Below are 12,575 nucleotides of genomic sequence, written 5' to 3'. Positions count from 1 at the left end.
TATTACTGCCACTGCAGTGATGGACACTAACACAGCTTAGATTCTAGTTCAGATTTCCTCAGAACTGGGCAGTTGCCCTTGGTGAGGATGATCAATTTCACTTTGCTGAACCTCTTCAGTGAACCTCTTCAGAGTCTGCTTTACTCCAAGACATACTTTCCACTTTTCATAACAAGCTGAAGCCTAGAGTTGATTGGCTTTACACTTTTTTATCTTTGTTACCACCATCTTCCTACCTTAGGTCTGGAATGGCCCCCAACCAAGAGCAACTACCAAAGGTGGCTGGGGAGTGAGAAAAGCAACACTTGCTCATGAGCCACCATGCCCAGCTTGTTCTTTTTTAAGTACTTCACTTCTGGGTTGCTTACTTTGTAAGTTGCTATAACAAAATAAGTTGTTATAAGTCGCTTACAAGCAGCTTATGGAAGAAAGGGTTTATTTTGGTTCACAGTTGGAGGGTACTGTCCATTATGAAGGGGAAGTCATGGTAACAGGCATGCGAGGAAACTGGTTATATTGCGTCCAATCAGGAAGCAAGAGAGAGATGCATGTTCCTGCTCAGCTCCTTTTCTCCTTTTTATTCAGTTTGGGACCCCAATTTAAAGCATGATACCTCCCACATTTAGAGTGGGTCTTCCTCAACTAATATAATCTAAAAAATCCTTCACAGACAAGTCCAGAGGTTCATTTCCACAGTGGTTATATCTGTCTCATTAACTGTCACATATACTTTTTAAAGATTGTGTGTGTGAGAGACAGAGAGAGAGAGAGAGAGAGAGAGAGAGAGAGAGAATGAAAGACCTGAGTTCATATTGCCAAAGCCCACATAAAAGCCAGATATGGCTATGTGTGCCTATAACTCCAACACTGGGGTGAGTAGATGGTGGGGGGCTGTTGTCCTAGAAGCTTGATGGCCAATCAGCCTCACAGAGAGGGCAAGCTTCTGCTTCAGGGACTGTCTCAAGGAAATAGGGCAGAAATCAACAGAAGATGCCTGACATCCTTCTCTGGCCTCCACATTCATGTACACAGATACTCATACCCTCACACTCATGTGTTTGCACCTTACACATATATACACACAATAATAAAATTTTTAAATTGGAATAAACCAAAGGTATGAGCATTATTTAATATCCAGGTGTAGAGTTTGCAGCTGCACACAGACACCGAGGAGAGGTTCATACAGCTTTGGTAAACCAAAGACTGAAGATGACTCTTTTTTCTAGGTTCTGGTTGACTTGATCAGAAAAAAAATTTGTGCACCTACTGTGAGCAGGTTAGATTGACTAAGTTAAAAATAAGTTAGTCTTAAGCCAGCCGTGGTGGCTCACGCCTTTAATCCCAGCACTCAGGAGGCAAGAGGCAGGCGGATCTCTGTGAGTTCAAGGCCAGCCTGGTCTACAAAGTGAGTTCCAGGACAGCTGGGGCTACAGGGAGACCCTGTCTCAAAAAAAAGACCCCCCCAAAAAAATGGTTCTTGTCCCTTGCCCCCAACCATTTTGAAATATGTGTGTGTGTGTGTGTGTGTATGTGTGTGTATTATGTGATTTAACCACCAATAGGTTAAGACTGAACTGAGCCCAAGATATTTGTATAGTTTTGTACATAAACACCTCCTAGACTCAAAATAACTGTGTGTCTACATCTGACAGATACTTTGACAGTCATTAGGAGTTTTTTTTAGATGAATGTGCTTGTTTAGCTTATTGCATATTAAGGATTGGTAGTTACTTGGGAGGGTGTCTGAGTTTTGACACTTCTCTTGTAAGAACTCCTTTCACAGGCTTTCTGTGTTGCCACTCACAGGTCCTCTTCCTGACTACACCCCTCCAGAAATTTTCTCTTTTGAAAGTACTACTGGATTTACATTGTATGGAATGCTTTACAAGCCTCATGATCTACAGCCTGGAAAGAAATACCCCACCGTGCTATTCATATATGGTGGTCCCCAGGTGAGTATGTAAATTCATATAAATATACATTCATATTTCAGGACGATTTTTAAAAAGTACCTAGCCAGTTCAGACAGAATTTGAAGGCCAGATATGTTGATCCACATCTATAATCCCAGCACTCTGGAGGCAAAAACAGGATTGTTGCCAGCCTGGTCTATAGCAAGTTGGAAGCTAACCAGAGCTATATAGCAGGAGCCTGTCTAAAAAAAAAAAAGCTCAGCGGTTAAGAGCGCTGAGCACTGGCTGCTCCTGCAGAGGACCTGGGTTCAGTTCCCAGCACCCACACAGTGGCTAACAACTGTCTGTAACTCCAGTTCCAGGGGCTCTTCTGACCTCTGTGGGCTGCACTACAGGGTGCTCTTAGTATACATACACATAAGATAAAAATAACTTAAAAATTTTTTAAAAAAGAATGATGACCATGTATTAAGTTAAAGCACTTTGCCATCATTATGCTTCAAAAGCAAAACATGATTCATATCTTTATTATAGTTATCTGTACAAATCATGAAAAATTTAGATTGGATTTCTGTTAAAAACTGAAGTGACATCTTTGTAAACCTAAAAAGAAATGACTGAATACAAAGCATGTGACAAGCAAGGCTCTAGGGCTCGCTCTGAAGCTGCGTGTGTTTGGCTGTAACACTTTCAATGTAAGTGTAAGAAAAGCAGTGAGATTATGTGAAGCATGTGAGACTCAGCATAAAACTAGATGGTAAGACCAGAAAACTCATCATGTTTGTAATTGAGTTAAAAAGGTTTGACCACATGAAAAGATGCCTAGCATCATTAAGCATTAGGACAATGCAGATCAGAACCATAATGGGGTATTAATATTCATACCAATTACGATAGTTGCTAAAGAAAATATGTGTTTGTTATATAGGAGGTGGAGAAATTTGAACCCTGATCCACTGCTGGGGAGAATGTAAATTGATGTGGTCACACAAAGAGTAGAGCTCCTCAAAGAAAGCTAAACACAATTATCACGAAATCCAAAAATTCTACTTCTGGTTTATTCCCAGAGAATTGGATTTATATACCCATTTCCACACTAGCCAGGAGATAGAAGCAACTCAGGTGCCCACTAGCAGATGAGTAAGCAAAATGTAGTTTAAACATATAATAAGGGCCTCCGAGAGGGTAAAGCTACTTGCCACCAAGTCTGACAATCTGGGTTCAATCTCCAGGAGCTACAAGATAGAAGGAGAGAATCGACTCTAGCAAGTTGTCCTCTGACCTACACATGCATACCATGATACACACACACACACACACACACACACACACACACACACACTAAATATAATGAAATGTTATCCTTAAAAAGGAGAAAACTTCAGCACTAGATCGAGAACTATTTGAGACTGATTGCCACTGGGTGAGGGAGAGTATGACTTACATACGACCACTGGATGGGCTGACTAGACTCCAGTGGATGCATTTACACTGAAGGACATTTGGTTACAAACATCTGAATGAATAGGACTTAGCATGTGTGGCAGAGTGCATAGGGTTGGGGGGGAGTGTGGATGGGGGAAGGGGTCTGGATATGAGTAGGAAATATTATATGAAATTTTAAAAGCTCAATTAAAAAAACAAGGGAAATGGAGATCATTAGAACGAAGGATGCTATGGAAGAAAAATAATAAAAAATAGGAGGAAACAGCCAGGCATGGTGGCTCAGGCCTTTAATGTACTTGGGTGGCAGAGGTGGATCTCTCTGAGTTCAAGGCCAGCCTATCTACATAGTGAGTTCTAAGCCAGCTGAGGCTACAGGGAGACCCTGTCTCAAAAAGACAGAAAAAAAAGGAAACTCAGTGGAGTCAGTAAGATGGTTCAGTAGGAGAAGGCATCTGCTGCCAAACCTAACATCCTGAGTTCAACCCTGGGACCCACATGGCAGGAGGAAAGAGCCAGCTCCTGCAAACTGTCTTTTGACCTCTATACACATCCACACACACACAAAGTAAATAAATTTTTTTAACTTAAAATTTTTTTAAAATGAAGCTGCCACCTGCTGTAATGTGATGAAGCCTGAGGACATTGTGCTATAAGCTGTCACAAAGGGACAAATGCATTATTTCACTTGCAGAGGTATCTATAATGGACAGATTGACAGAGTGCAATGGAGATTGTCTAAGACTAGGGACCAGGAGGGTGGAGAGTTGTTTAATGTATGCAGTTTCTGCTGGAATGATTAAAAGGTTCTGAAAATGGTTAGTGGTTTTCATTCTGCACTGTTGTGACTGTTCTTTATTGCTACTGAAATTGTATACTTAAAATGGTTTAAATAGATTTTATAATAAAATTATAGTCAATTCAATTAAAATTATTTGGAGTGCTTTGTGAATACAACTGTGCATTTTTGCTTAGTAGAAACACCACTTGATGCCACAAGCCTGTCATGTGGCTTTTGAAAATATGTGACACGTTGTTGATTTCTTAAAGTGTCCTTAGGGAGTATGAAGATTTGGTATGTAGTATGATCTAGTGATAAGTTTGCCAGGAAAGTTCTCCATGAGATCTCAGATATTGTAGGGCTTCTGACACCTCACCTCAGCACACTGGAAGATCATTCATCTTGCTTGATGAATCCATGTGGGTTAATCATGAAGAGATTCCTTAATGTAAAGCTAGATCTTTCTTGTAGCACATAATAACCTTGTAAAATGCTCAGTTCTAGAAGAGCGTAGTGTGCCTGAGGTCCAAACCATGTTCTTTATTGGTGTGTATTCAGGTCAGAATAGGAGATCACTGAAGCAGCAACAGTGTTAAAGTTCACAGAATCAAGTGAATTACTTTATTACTGAATACCTCAGTTACTTTAGGTCAGATACAGTGAAATCGGACTGAGAGGTAGAATGCTTGTCAATAGGCCCTAGGTCTGAAAAAACCCTAGCACTGAAAAAAAAAATGGAATGAATTAATAGATAGATAAACAAATACAGGGATGTTTGGTGGTTTGTTTTGCTACTGGGTCTTGTTAAATATCCCCAGCTGGCTTCAAACTTGCAGCAGTAAACCTGCCTCTGCCTCTTGAGTGCTGGTATTACAAGTGTAAGACAACCTACCCAGCAATAAATGCATGTTCATTTAATGGATGCTCATGATATTTTCTAAAATGTGCCAGATACTCTTCTACAAATAGAAATGAAAACAGATTGAGTGGTCCTGTAGCAAGATGGCTCAATAAGCAAAGGGGCTTGCTCCCAAGCCTAACAAGCAGTTCTGTCCAGGAACAGAAATGCTAAAAAAAAAGAGAACTGACTCCTAAAAGTTGCCTTCTGACCTCCACATATATAGAACACACATGGATGTGCCCCCCCACAAATAAGTATAATATGTGTATATATGTATTTCATATATTACATATATATGTATGTATAAATTAAATTTTAAAAAAATATTAAAGAGAACAGATCAGGGTAGGTGATAACAGAATTCAAGTTTGAAGAATTGATCCTGAAGGAATCCTTTTGGTTTCCCAGTGGCAAAGGCTATTATGCTTAAGGGCCTCTAGAAGCAGAAGACCTGCAAGCTGTGCACTTTGAGAAGGAGAAAGTCATGTTAAAAGTCTTTGGAAAAGGGACTGCAGACATGGCTCAGTGGTTAAGAGCACTAGCTGCTCTTGGAGAGGACCAGGTTCAATTCGCAGCACCCACATGGTGCTTAAAGCTGTCCGTAACTCCAATCTCAGGGAATCTGGTGCCTTCTTCTGACCTCTGAAGAGGTCATTGCATGACATGGGTGTACTTACACACATGCAGGCAATACGCTCATACAAATAAAATAAAAGCAATAAATTGGGGCTGGAGAGATGGCTCAGCGGTTAAGAGCACTGACTGCTCTTGCAGAGGACCCGGGTTCTATTCCCAGCATCACAGGGTGGCTATGTATACTGTCCTTAACTCCAGTTCCAGGGGAATCTGAAGCCCTCTTCTGACCTCCGCGGTATTGCACAACACAGGTGCACTCACATACATGCAGGCAATACACTCATACCATAAAATAAAAGTAATAAAATAAAAACAGTGAAATAAAATTTAAAAAAAAAAGTTTTTGGGAAGAACAGTCCAGGCAAAAGGAACAATAAAAGTCAAGGACCTGGAGTTAGAACCACTTGATACTGTTTCTATACAAAACAATAGAGGGTGAGGGTTCAGGGCATGGAAAGATAGGGAGGGGAGTAAATTATCATATGAGGCCTTAACATCTTGGACTGGATCTTTGGCTCAGCTCAGTGATAGAACACTAGCCTGGCATTTGTGAGGTTGAGTTCAATTTCTAGTATCAAAAAGAGGGATACATTTTAGATCTTGGAAGGAACCATGCACTCATCATATCTCATTTACGTTTTGAAGGTATCACTCTTACTGTATGATGAAACAGGCTATAGCAGGGCAAGAACAGACAGGAAGACCAGTTTGGTAGTTGTTACAATAGCATTCAACACCCAAAAGTATAGAAAGAACAAAGCAGGACTTCTTCCCTCTTCTCCCACAGTCTAACCAATAAATTTTCACTGATATTTTCTGAACAAAGTTAATATCCATTTTGGGGATAGTTTGGCTTTGGTTTGGTATGGTTTTTTGACATAGTATCTCATGTAGGCTAGGCTGGCCTCCAACTTTCTATGTAGCCAAGGATGACCTCGAAGTTCTGATCTTTCTGCATTTAAGTGCAAGGTTACAAAGGTTTATGTGATGCTAGGGATAGAACCTAGGGTTTTGTGCCTACTACAAAAGCACTCTATGAACTGAGCAACATCCTTGGCCCTTTCCTATTCATTTTGGCCAAAGAAAACTTGTTTTCATTTTTTTTTTCAGACAAGGTCCCATTTTGTAGTAGTCTTGGCTGACCTAGAACCCTGTAGATAGACCAGGCTGGCCTTGAATTCACAGGGCTCTACCTACCTCTGCCCCCACCTCCTGAGTGCTGGGAATAAAGTTTTGTGCCACCACACCCAGGTCTTTCCCACTTTTTTTAAAAATAGAAAAACAAACATCGGATTTTATAAACATTAAAAACTTTTCAGCCAGCAAAGATGGCTCAGCAAGTAAAAATGTTTGCCATGTATGCAAGCCTGACAATCTGAGTTAGATACGTAGAACCCACATTGGAAGGAGAGGACCAACTGAAAAGTGTCCCCTAACCCCCATATGTACACTCTCACACACTATTAATAATACATATTTAAAGGTTAAAAACTTTTCCTTGTCCAAAGTCTTCAGTAAAATTTGGAACCTCACCCATAAATATATGTTTAAAGCAGTTGCATTTAGAGCACATAAAGCCATGCGTGGGTTAGTCCCAGCACATGGGAGGCAGAGATAGATGGATCTCTGTGAGATTAAGGCCAACCTGGTCTATAACAAGTTTCATGCAGCATTACAGGGAGACCCTGTCTCAAAAAGACAAAACAAACAAAAAACAAACCCTTAAACATTAGAACGCAATAACTGATGTTTTAATGATACATATTTTTAAAGATTTATATGTTTATGTGTTTGCTAGCATGTATGTATGTGCACTGTGTGCATGCCTGGTACCCACTGAGGCCAGAAGAGGAGGTCAGATCCCCTAGAACTGGAGTTACAGATAGTTGTGCGCTACTATATGGATGCTAGTGACTGAATGTGGGTCCTCTGCAAGAACAGGAAGTAGTCTTGACCACTGAGCCATCTCTCCAGCCCCTTAATAACTTTTTTATTCTTGGGCAGTTTCATAACTTACACATTTTGGTCATATCCACGCACTACTACCTCCTCCCAACTGTCCCTAGTGCTCCCTATCTCACCTCCCTCCAATTTCATGTCCTTTTTTGTTGTTATTGCTGCCTATTTGCACTAATAACTGATTTTTCTTTGTTTGTTTTTTTTTTTTTTTTTTTGAGACAGGGTCTCCCAGTAGCCCCAGCTTGCCTGGAACTCACTGTGTAGACTAGCCTAGCCTTGAACTCACAGAGATCCCCCTGCCTCTGCCTCCCAAGTGCTGAGATTAAAGGCATGTGCCACTACACCCAGCTCATAACTGATTTTTTTTAAATAAAAGATTTGAATGGACATTTAACAAAATAAAGATACACGGTAGCAATTAAATAGAGAGAGAGAGATACTCAGAACCCTGGGTTTTCAGGGAACTCCAGACTAATGTCTCAGTGAGAAAGTGGAGCCCTTACACATTCTCAGCGGGGGGAGGAAAATGGTCCAGGTTCTTTATTAAGAAATTCCTATAATTCTACATTTATGAGATAAAATGTTTGGGGTTTTTTTGTTTTGGGGTTTCGTGGGGAAGAGGTCTTGCTCCATGGCCAAAGCTAGCCAGAATTCCTAGGCTCACATGGCCCTTTTGCCTCAGCCTCCCTGGAGCTAAGACTACAAGCATGAGCACTGCCCTGCACCTGGCCTCCTCCATTATTGTCTGGTCTGTTTGTGCATGGTCGGGGGGCAGGTACGCAGGGTGCCTGTGAAGGTCAGAGGACAACTTTTTGGAGTTGGTTCTCTACTTCCACCTTTTCGTGGATTGCATGTATCAAACTCAGGTCACCAATCTCAAGGAGCAAGTGCTTCACCACTTGCCAGCCCCTTCTCATTTTTATCAGAATCTTTTTGCAATATCTGTCATACTGTCCACCGCTGCTAATTATAGTCTTGTATTGTTTTATGACCAAGAGACTTTCTGGGAAGAGTTAATAGGCTATGTCATCATTGTACAAGCATCATTACATGTTTAACAGGCCTAGGTGGCATTAAATTAGTCACTCAGTGTGACTGCTTTGTGCAGTCATGACATACAACAAATATGAGGATGTGTGAGGCTGCTGTCAGTGAAACAGCAGATTGTTTTATAAGTAAACGTTTGTTGGGGGGGCAGGGTTTCTAGGCATTGAATCTAGAACCTTCTGCATACTGTGTATTCACTCTATCACTGAACTACACAACTAACCCTAAACTCTTTTTTCATTATTATAATTAGCAGTAGGATACTCTAAACAATGATAAAAAGTATAGTATAAGCTGAGTTTAGTGTTCATGCCAGCTCTGGGGGAGGGCAAAGCAGGAAGATTGCAAGTTCAAGGCCTGCCTCACCTACAGAGTGTTAAATCCAGCATAGGCAACCTAGTCTATGTCTCAAAAAGTAAAATGGGAGCTGGGGATGTAGCCTGCCTAGCATGTAGAATAGTATGGTTAATACATAAACTGTTAGCCTAGGTGTCTGTTATCAAACATTATGGCACGTGATTGCATATTGGCAATGTAGTGGACTTGTTCCCACAAATATCACCAGAAACACAGGAGTTATGCATCACATTATGCCAGCTATAATGTCATTAGGTGATAGGAATTTCTCAGCTCCATTATCTCATGTTGCTTATGCAGCCTGTAGTTGACTGACGCATCATCCTGACTGGACAGGACAGAATGATCTTTTCGCTGGAATTATGGTTTCTAATAGCACACCAAAGTACATTTAACTTCTTAGCAATTTTAAAATATAATCTCTAGGATAATAAAGTGATTTAAAAATTATGATACTTGGGGCCAGAGAGATGACTCAGCACTGAGTGCTCTTGTAGAGAACCCGGGTTCAGTTCCCAGTACCCACGTGGTGTCTAACAGTCATCCATAACTCCAGTTCCAGGGGATCCAACACCCTCCTCTGACCTCCACGGGCATTGCACATTGGTGCACTTACACATATGCAGGCAATATGCTCATACACAGAAAATAAAATACACTTTTTCTTTTTTTTTTTTTTTTTGGTCTTTCTGAGACGGTCTCCCTGTAGCTACAGCTGGCCTGAAACTCACAGAGATCCTCCTGCCTCTGCCTCCCTAGTGCTGGGATTAAAGGTGCAAAAAAAATTTTTTTTAATTATGATACTCTTCACACTGATTTGTGTAACATTAAAAAGGAAGCTGGACTTCTCATGGTGCTCATTAAAATGATAATTTTTCCTTTTTTGGTCAGAGACCCCCCTGAAAAGACAAGTGGATAGGGAAGAGGACCTTAATTACCTATCACTATTATTTGGATGATGTAATTCATCAGGATAGTTCAGCAACTGTCTATAGGGTAAATTAATTTTCTTACCTTATATGTAATTAGTAATCTAAGCTAGAATAGAGTCTAGTTGTTCAGGATTTTCCCTGAATTTTTGAGTATGAAACTAAACAAAAAGCAACATAAATATAAAAAAATGCATCACTTAACAGTTACTTTTTTATTTTTTTTTTGGTCTTTTTGAGACAGGGTCTCTCTGTAGCCCCAGCTGTCCTGGAACTCACTACATAGACCAGGCTGGCCTTGAACTCACAGAGATCCGCCTGCCTCTGCCTCCTGAGTGCTGGGATTAAAGGCGTGTGCCACCACGCCTGACAACAGTTACATTTTTAAAAGATTACTTTTATTTTATATGTATGTGTGTTATGTACATACAGGTACCTACAGAGGCCAGAAGAGGACATTGGCTCCCCTGGAACTGGAGTTACAGCCAGTTGTGAGTCACCTGATGTGGGTGCTGAGAACCGAACCTGGGTCCTCTGCAAGAGCAGCAAGTGCTCTTAACTGCTGAACCATCTCTCCATCCCCAAGTTACATTTTTTTTTAATTGCTATTTTTTTAAATTTTATGTGTACCAGTGTTTTGCCTGCATGTATGTCAGTGCACCCATGTATTCAGTGCCCAGTGAGGCCAAAAGGAGGGCATTAGATCCCCCTGGAACTGGCATTAGGATGGTTGTTAGCCACCATGTGGGTGCTGGGAACCAAGCCTGGGTTCTCTGCAAGAGCAACCAGTACTCTTAACTGTGGAGCCATCTCTCTAGCCCCCAACAGTTACATTTTAAAGGCAAAATAATATTAAATATTTAAACTTTCTGAGTTTTACAATGTCTTTCGACTCTTGTGGATTATGTGCTGCCATAGAATTTAATGGAAGTTGTGTTTCTCCTTCAGGTGCAGTTGGTGAATAACCGGTTTAAAGGAGTCAAGTATTTCCGCCTGAACACCTTGGCCTCTCTGGGTTATGTGGTTGTGGTGATAGACAACAGGGGATCCTGTCACCGAGGGCTTAAATTTGAAGGCGCCTTTAAATACAAAATGGTGTGTGAGCAAAAAACCTTTTTCTTTTCAAGATGTTTACATTTTCTTATACTTTATTTGATGTGAAATCCCAAAGACAAGTTGGGGGAGGAACAGAACAAGAGAGAAAATATGTTAGAGTTGAGGAGTGGGAAGAAAGCTACAGCTTGATGAACACTAGGCTAGCGCCTATCTACCTGAGTGTAACTTCCAGGAGCTAAAACACAGCTACCTTTGCCTAGAAATACCCTTTCCGGTTTGTACGCCCACCTCAGACAGAAGGAGGCCCATTTAGGTTTCTGAGTCCCATATACTACTAAGGAATAATTGAGATTTGTTCTGTCCTCTGTGAAGAGGGAAACCAATTGGTTAGTGCCTTCCTTGTGACAAGCCTCTTTCTCTCTGCAGGAAGCTTTAAATGCTACCTTTTAGAGATGCCCCATGTCCTTTCTGCTGCTTTGGGAAATGCTGACAGTCCGATGTTCCTTTTGCACAGTAAGGCAGTCACTGAGGTTGCCAGTGTGCTGGACATGCTGAGTAAGACATGGGATGTTCTCCCACAGCCAGTTCTTTGACCTTATGTTGTATTCTCATGTAAGTTTTTTGGGGGTTGTTTTGTTTTGGTTTTGGTTTTTGGTTTTGTCTCAGTGAAGCAAAACTGCTGTGCACTAGCAGGCCAAGTAACCTCAGGGTGGTCTGGTAGGAATGAAGACTTAACAGAACTGTGAAGAAATAGGATGTTCCTAGAAGTAGCATGGTGGGGAAGTAGGGAGGTAGGGCCTCGAGCCCTTTGCCTCACTGCACTAAGTACTAAAAAGAAGTAAAGTTCATCAGTCTCTTAAAGGGGCTAAGTTTTTGTCTTTGGGTACAGAAAGGCTTGTTACAAGGAAGATGCTGACCTCTTAGCAGACGACAGAACAAACGGAGTGGGAGACTCCCAATAGCTAGGGACAGTGGGTAGTGATAGAAAACAAGTTCATGGTGCAATTGAAACTAAACTCCAGAACATGGTAGCAACAGAAGCTGTAGACCCTTACCTGTAAATATAGTCTTGTTTTAAATTTCTTAAGGGAAAACAGAATATCAGTTGTTAATAAATTTTAATCTGGAAAAAAAAAACCTCTAAGACATTTTAATAAAAACATTTATCAGTTTTTAAGAGTATCCTCTAAGATTAGAATGCATCAGAACCAGTAAAATATTCTCCTTTTTCTTGACAGGGCCAAATAGAAATTGATGATCAAGTGGAAGGACTCCAGTACCTAGCATCTCAGTATGATTTCATTGACTTAGATCGTGTGGGCATCCATGGCTGGTCCTATGGAGGGTACCTCTCCCTGATGGCATTAATGCAGAGGTCAGACATCTTCAGGGTACGTGGCTTCCTACTGGATTTTGTAAAAGCGTAGTGTTTTCTATAAATTAAAGATACAAAAAAAATGGTGATGCACTCCTTTAATCCCAGTGCTTGCGAGGCAGAAGCAGGTGGATCTCTGCAAAATCAAAACCAGCCTGGTCTACATAGTGAGTCC

At 41.0% G+C, this 12,575-nt stretch overlaps 1 protein-coding gene across 4 annotated transcripts in view; it reads left to right on the top strand.

Moving 5' to 3' along the window:
- Dpp8 (dipeptidyl peptidase 8) overlaps positions 1 to 12,575 on the top strand; it is a 70,274-nt gene that overhangs the window by 46,941 nt on the left and 10,758 nt on the right. For 3 of the 4 annotated variants that reach the window (XM_008836317.2, XM_008836320.2, XM_008836318.3), the window contains 3 exons: positions 1,810 to 1,955; positions 10,918 to 11,064; positions 12,264 to 12,416. In XM_008836317.2, the coding sequence (XP_008834539.1) occupies positions 1,810 to 1,955; positions 10,918 to 11,064; positions 12,264 to 12,416 (446 nt within the window). Of the gene's footprint in view, positions 1 to 1,809; positions 1,956 to 10,917; positions 11,065 to 11,451; positions 11,638 to 12,263; positions 12,417 to 12,575 lie in introns of those variants that run through there. The other variant, XR_003850023.1, reaches the window with a different exon arrangement.

Source organism: Nannospalax galili, unplaced genomic scaffold (genome assembly GCF_000622305.1).
Source record: "Nannospalax galili isolate Female #2095 unplaced genomic scaffold, S.galili_v1.0 scaffold54, whole genome shotgun sequence".
NCBI classification, from domain to species: domain Eukaryota; kingdom Metazoa; phylum Chordata; class Mammalia; order Rodentia; family Spalacidae; genus Nannospalax; species Nannospalax galili.
This window is presented reverse-complemented; position numbering and strand designations above follow the sequence as displayed.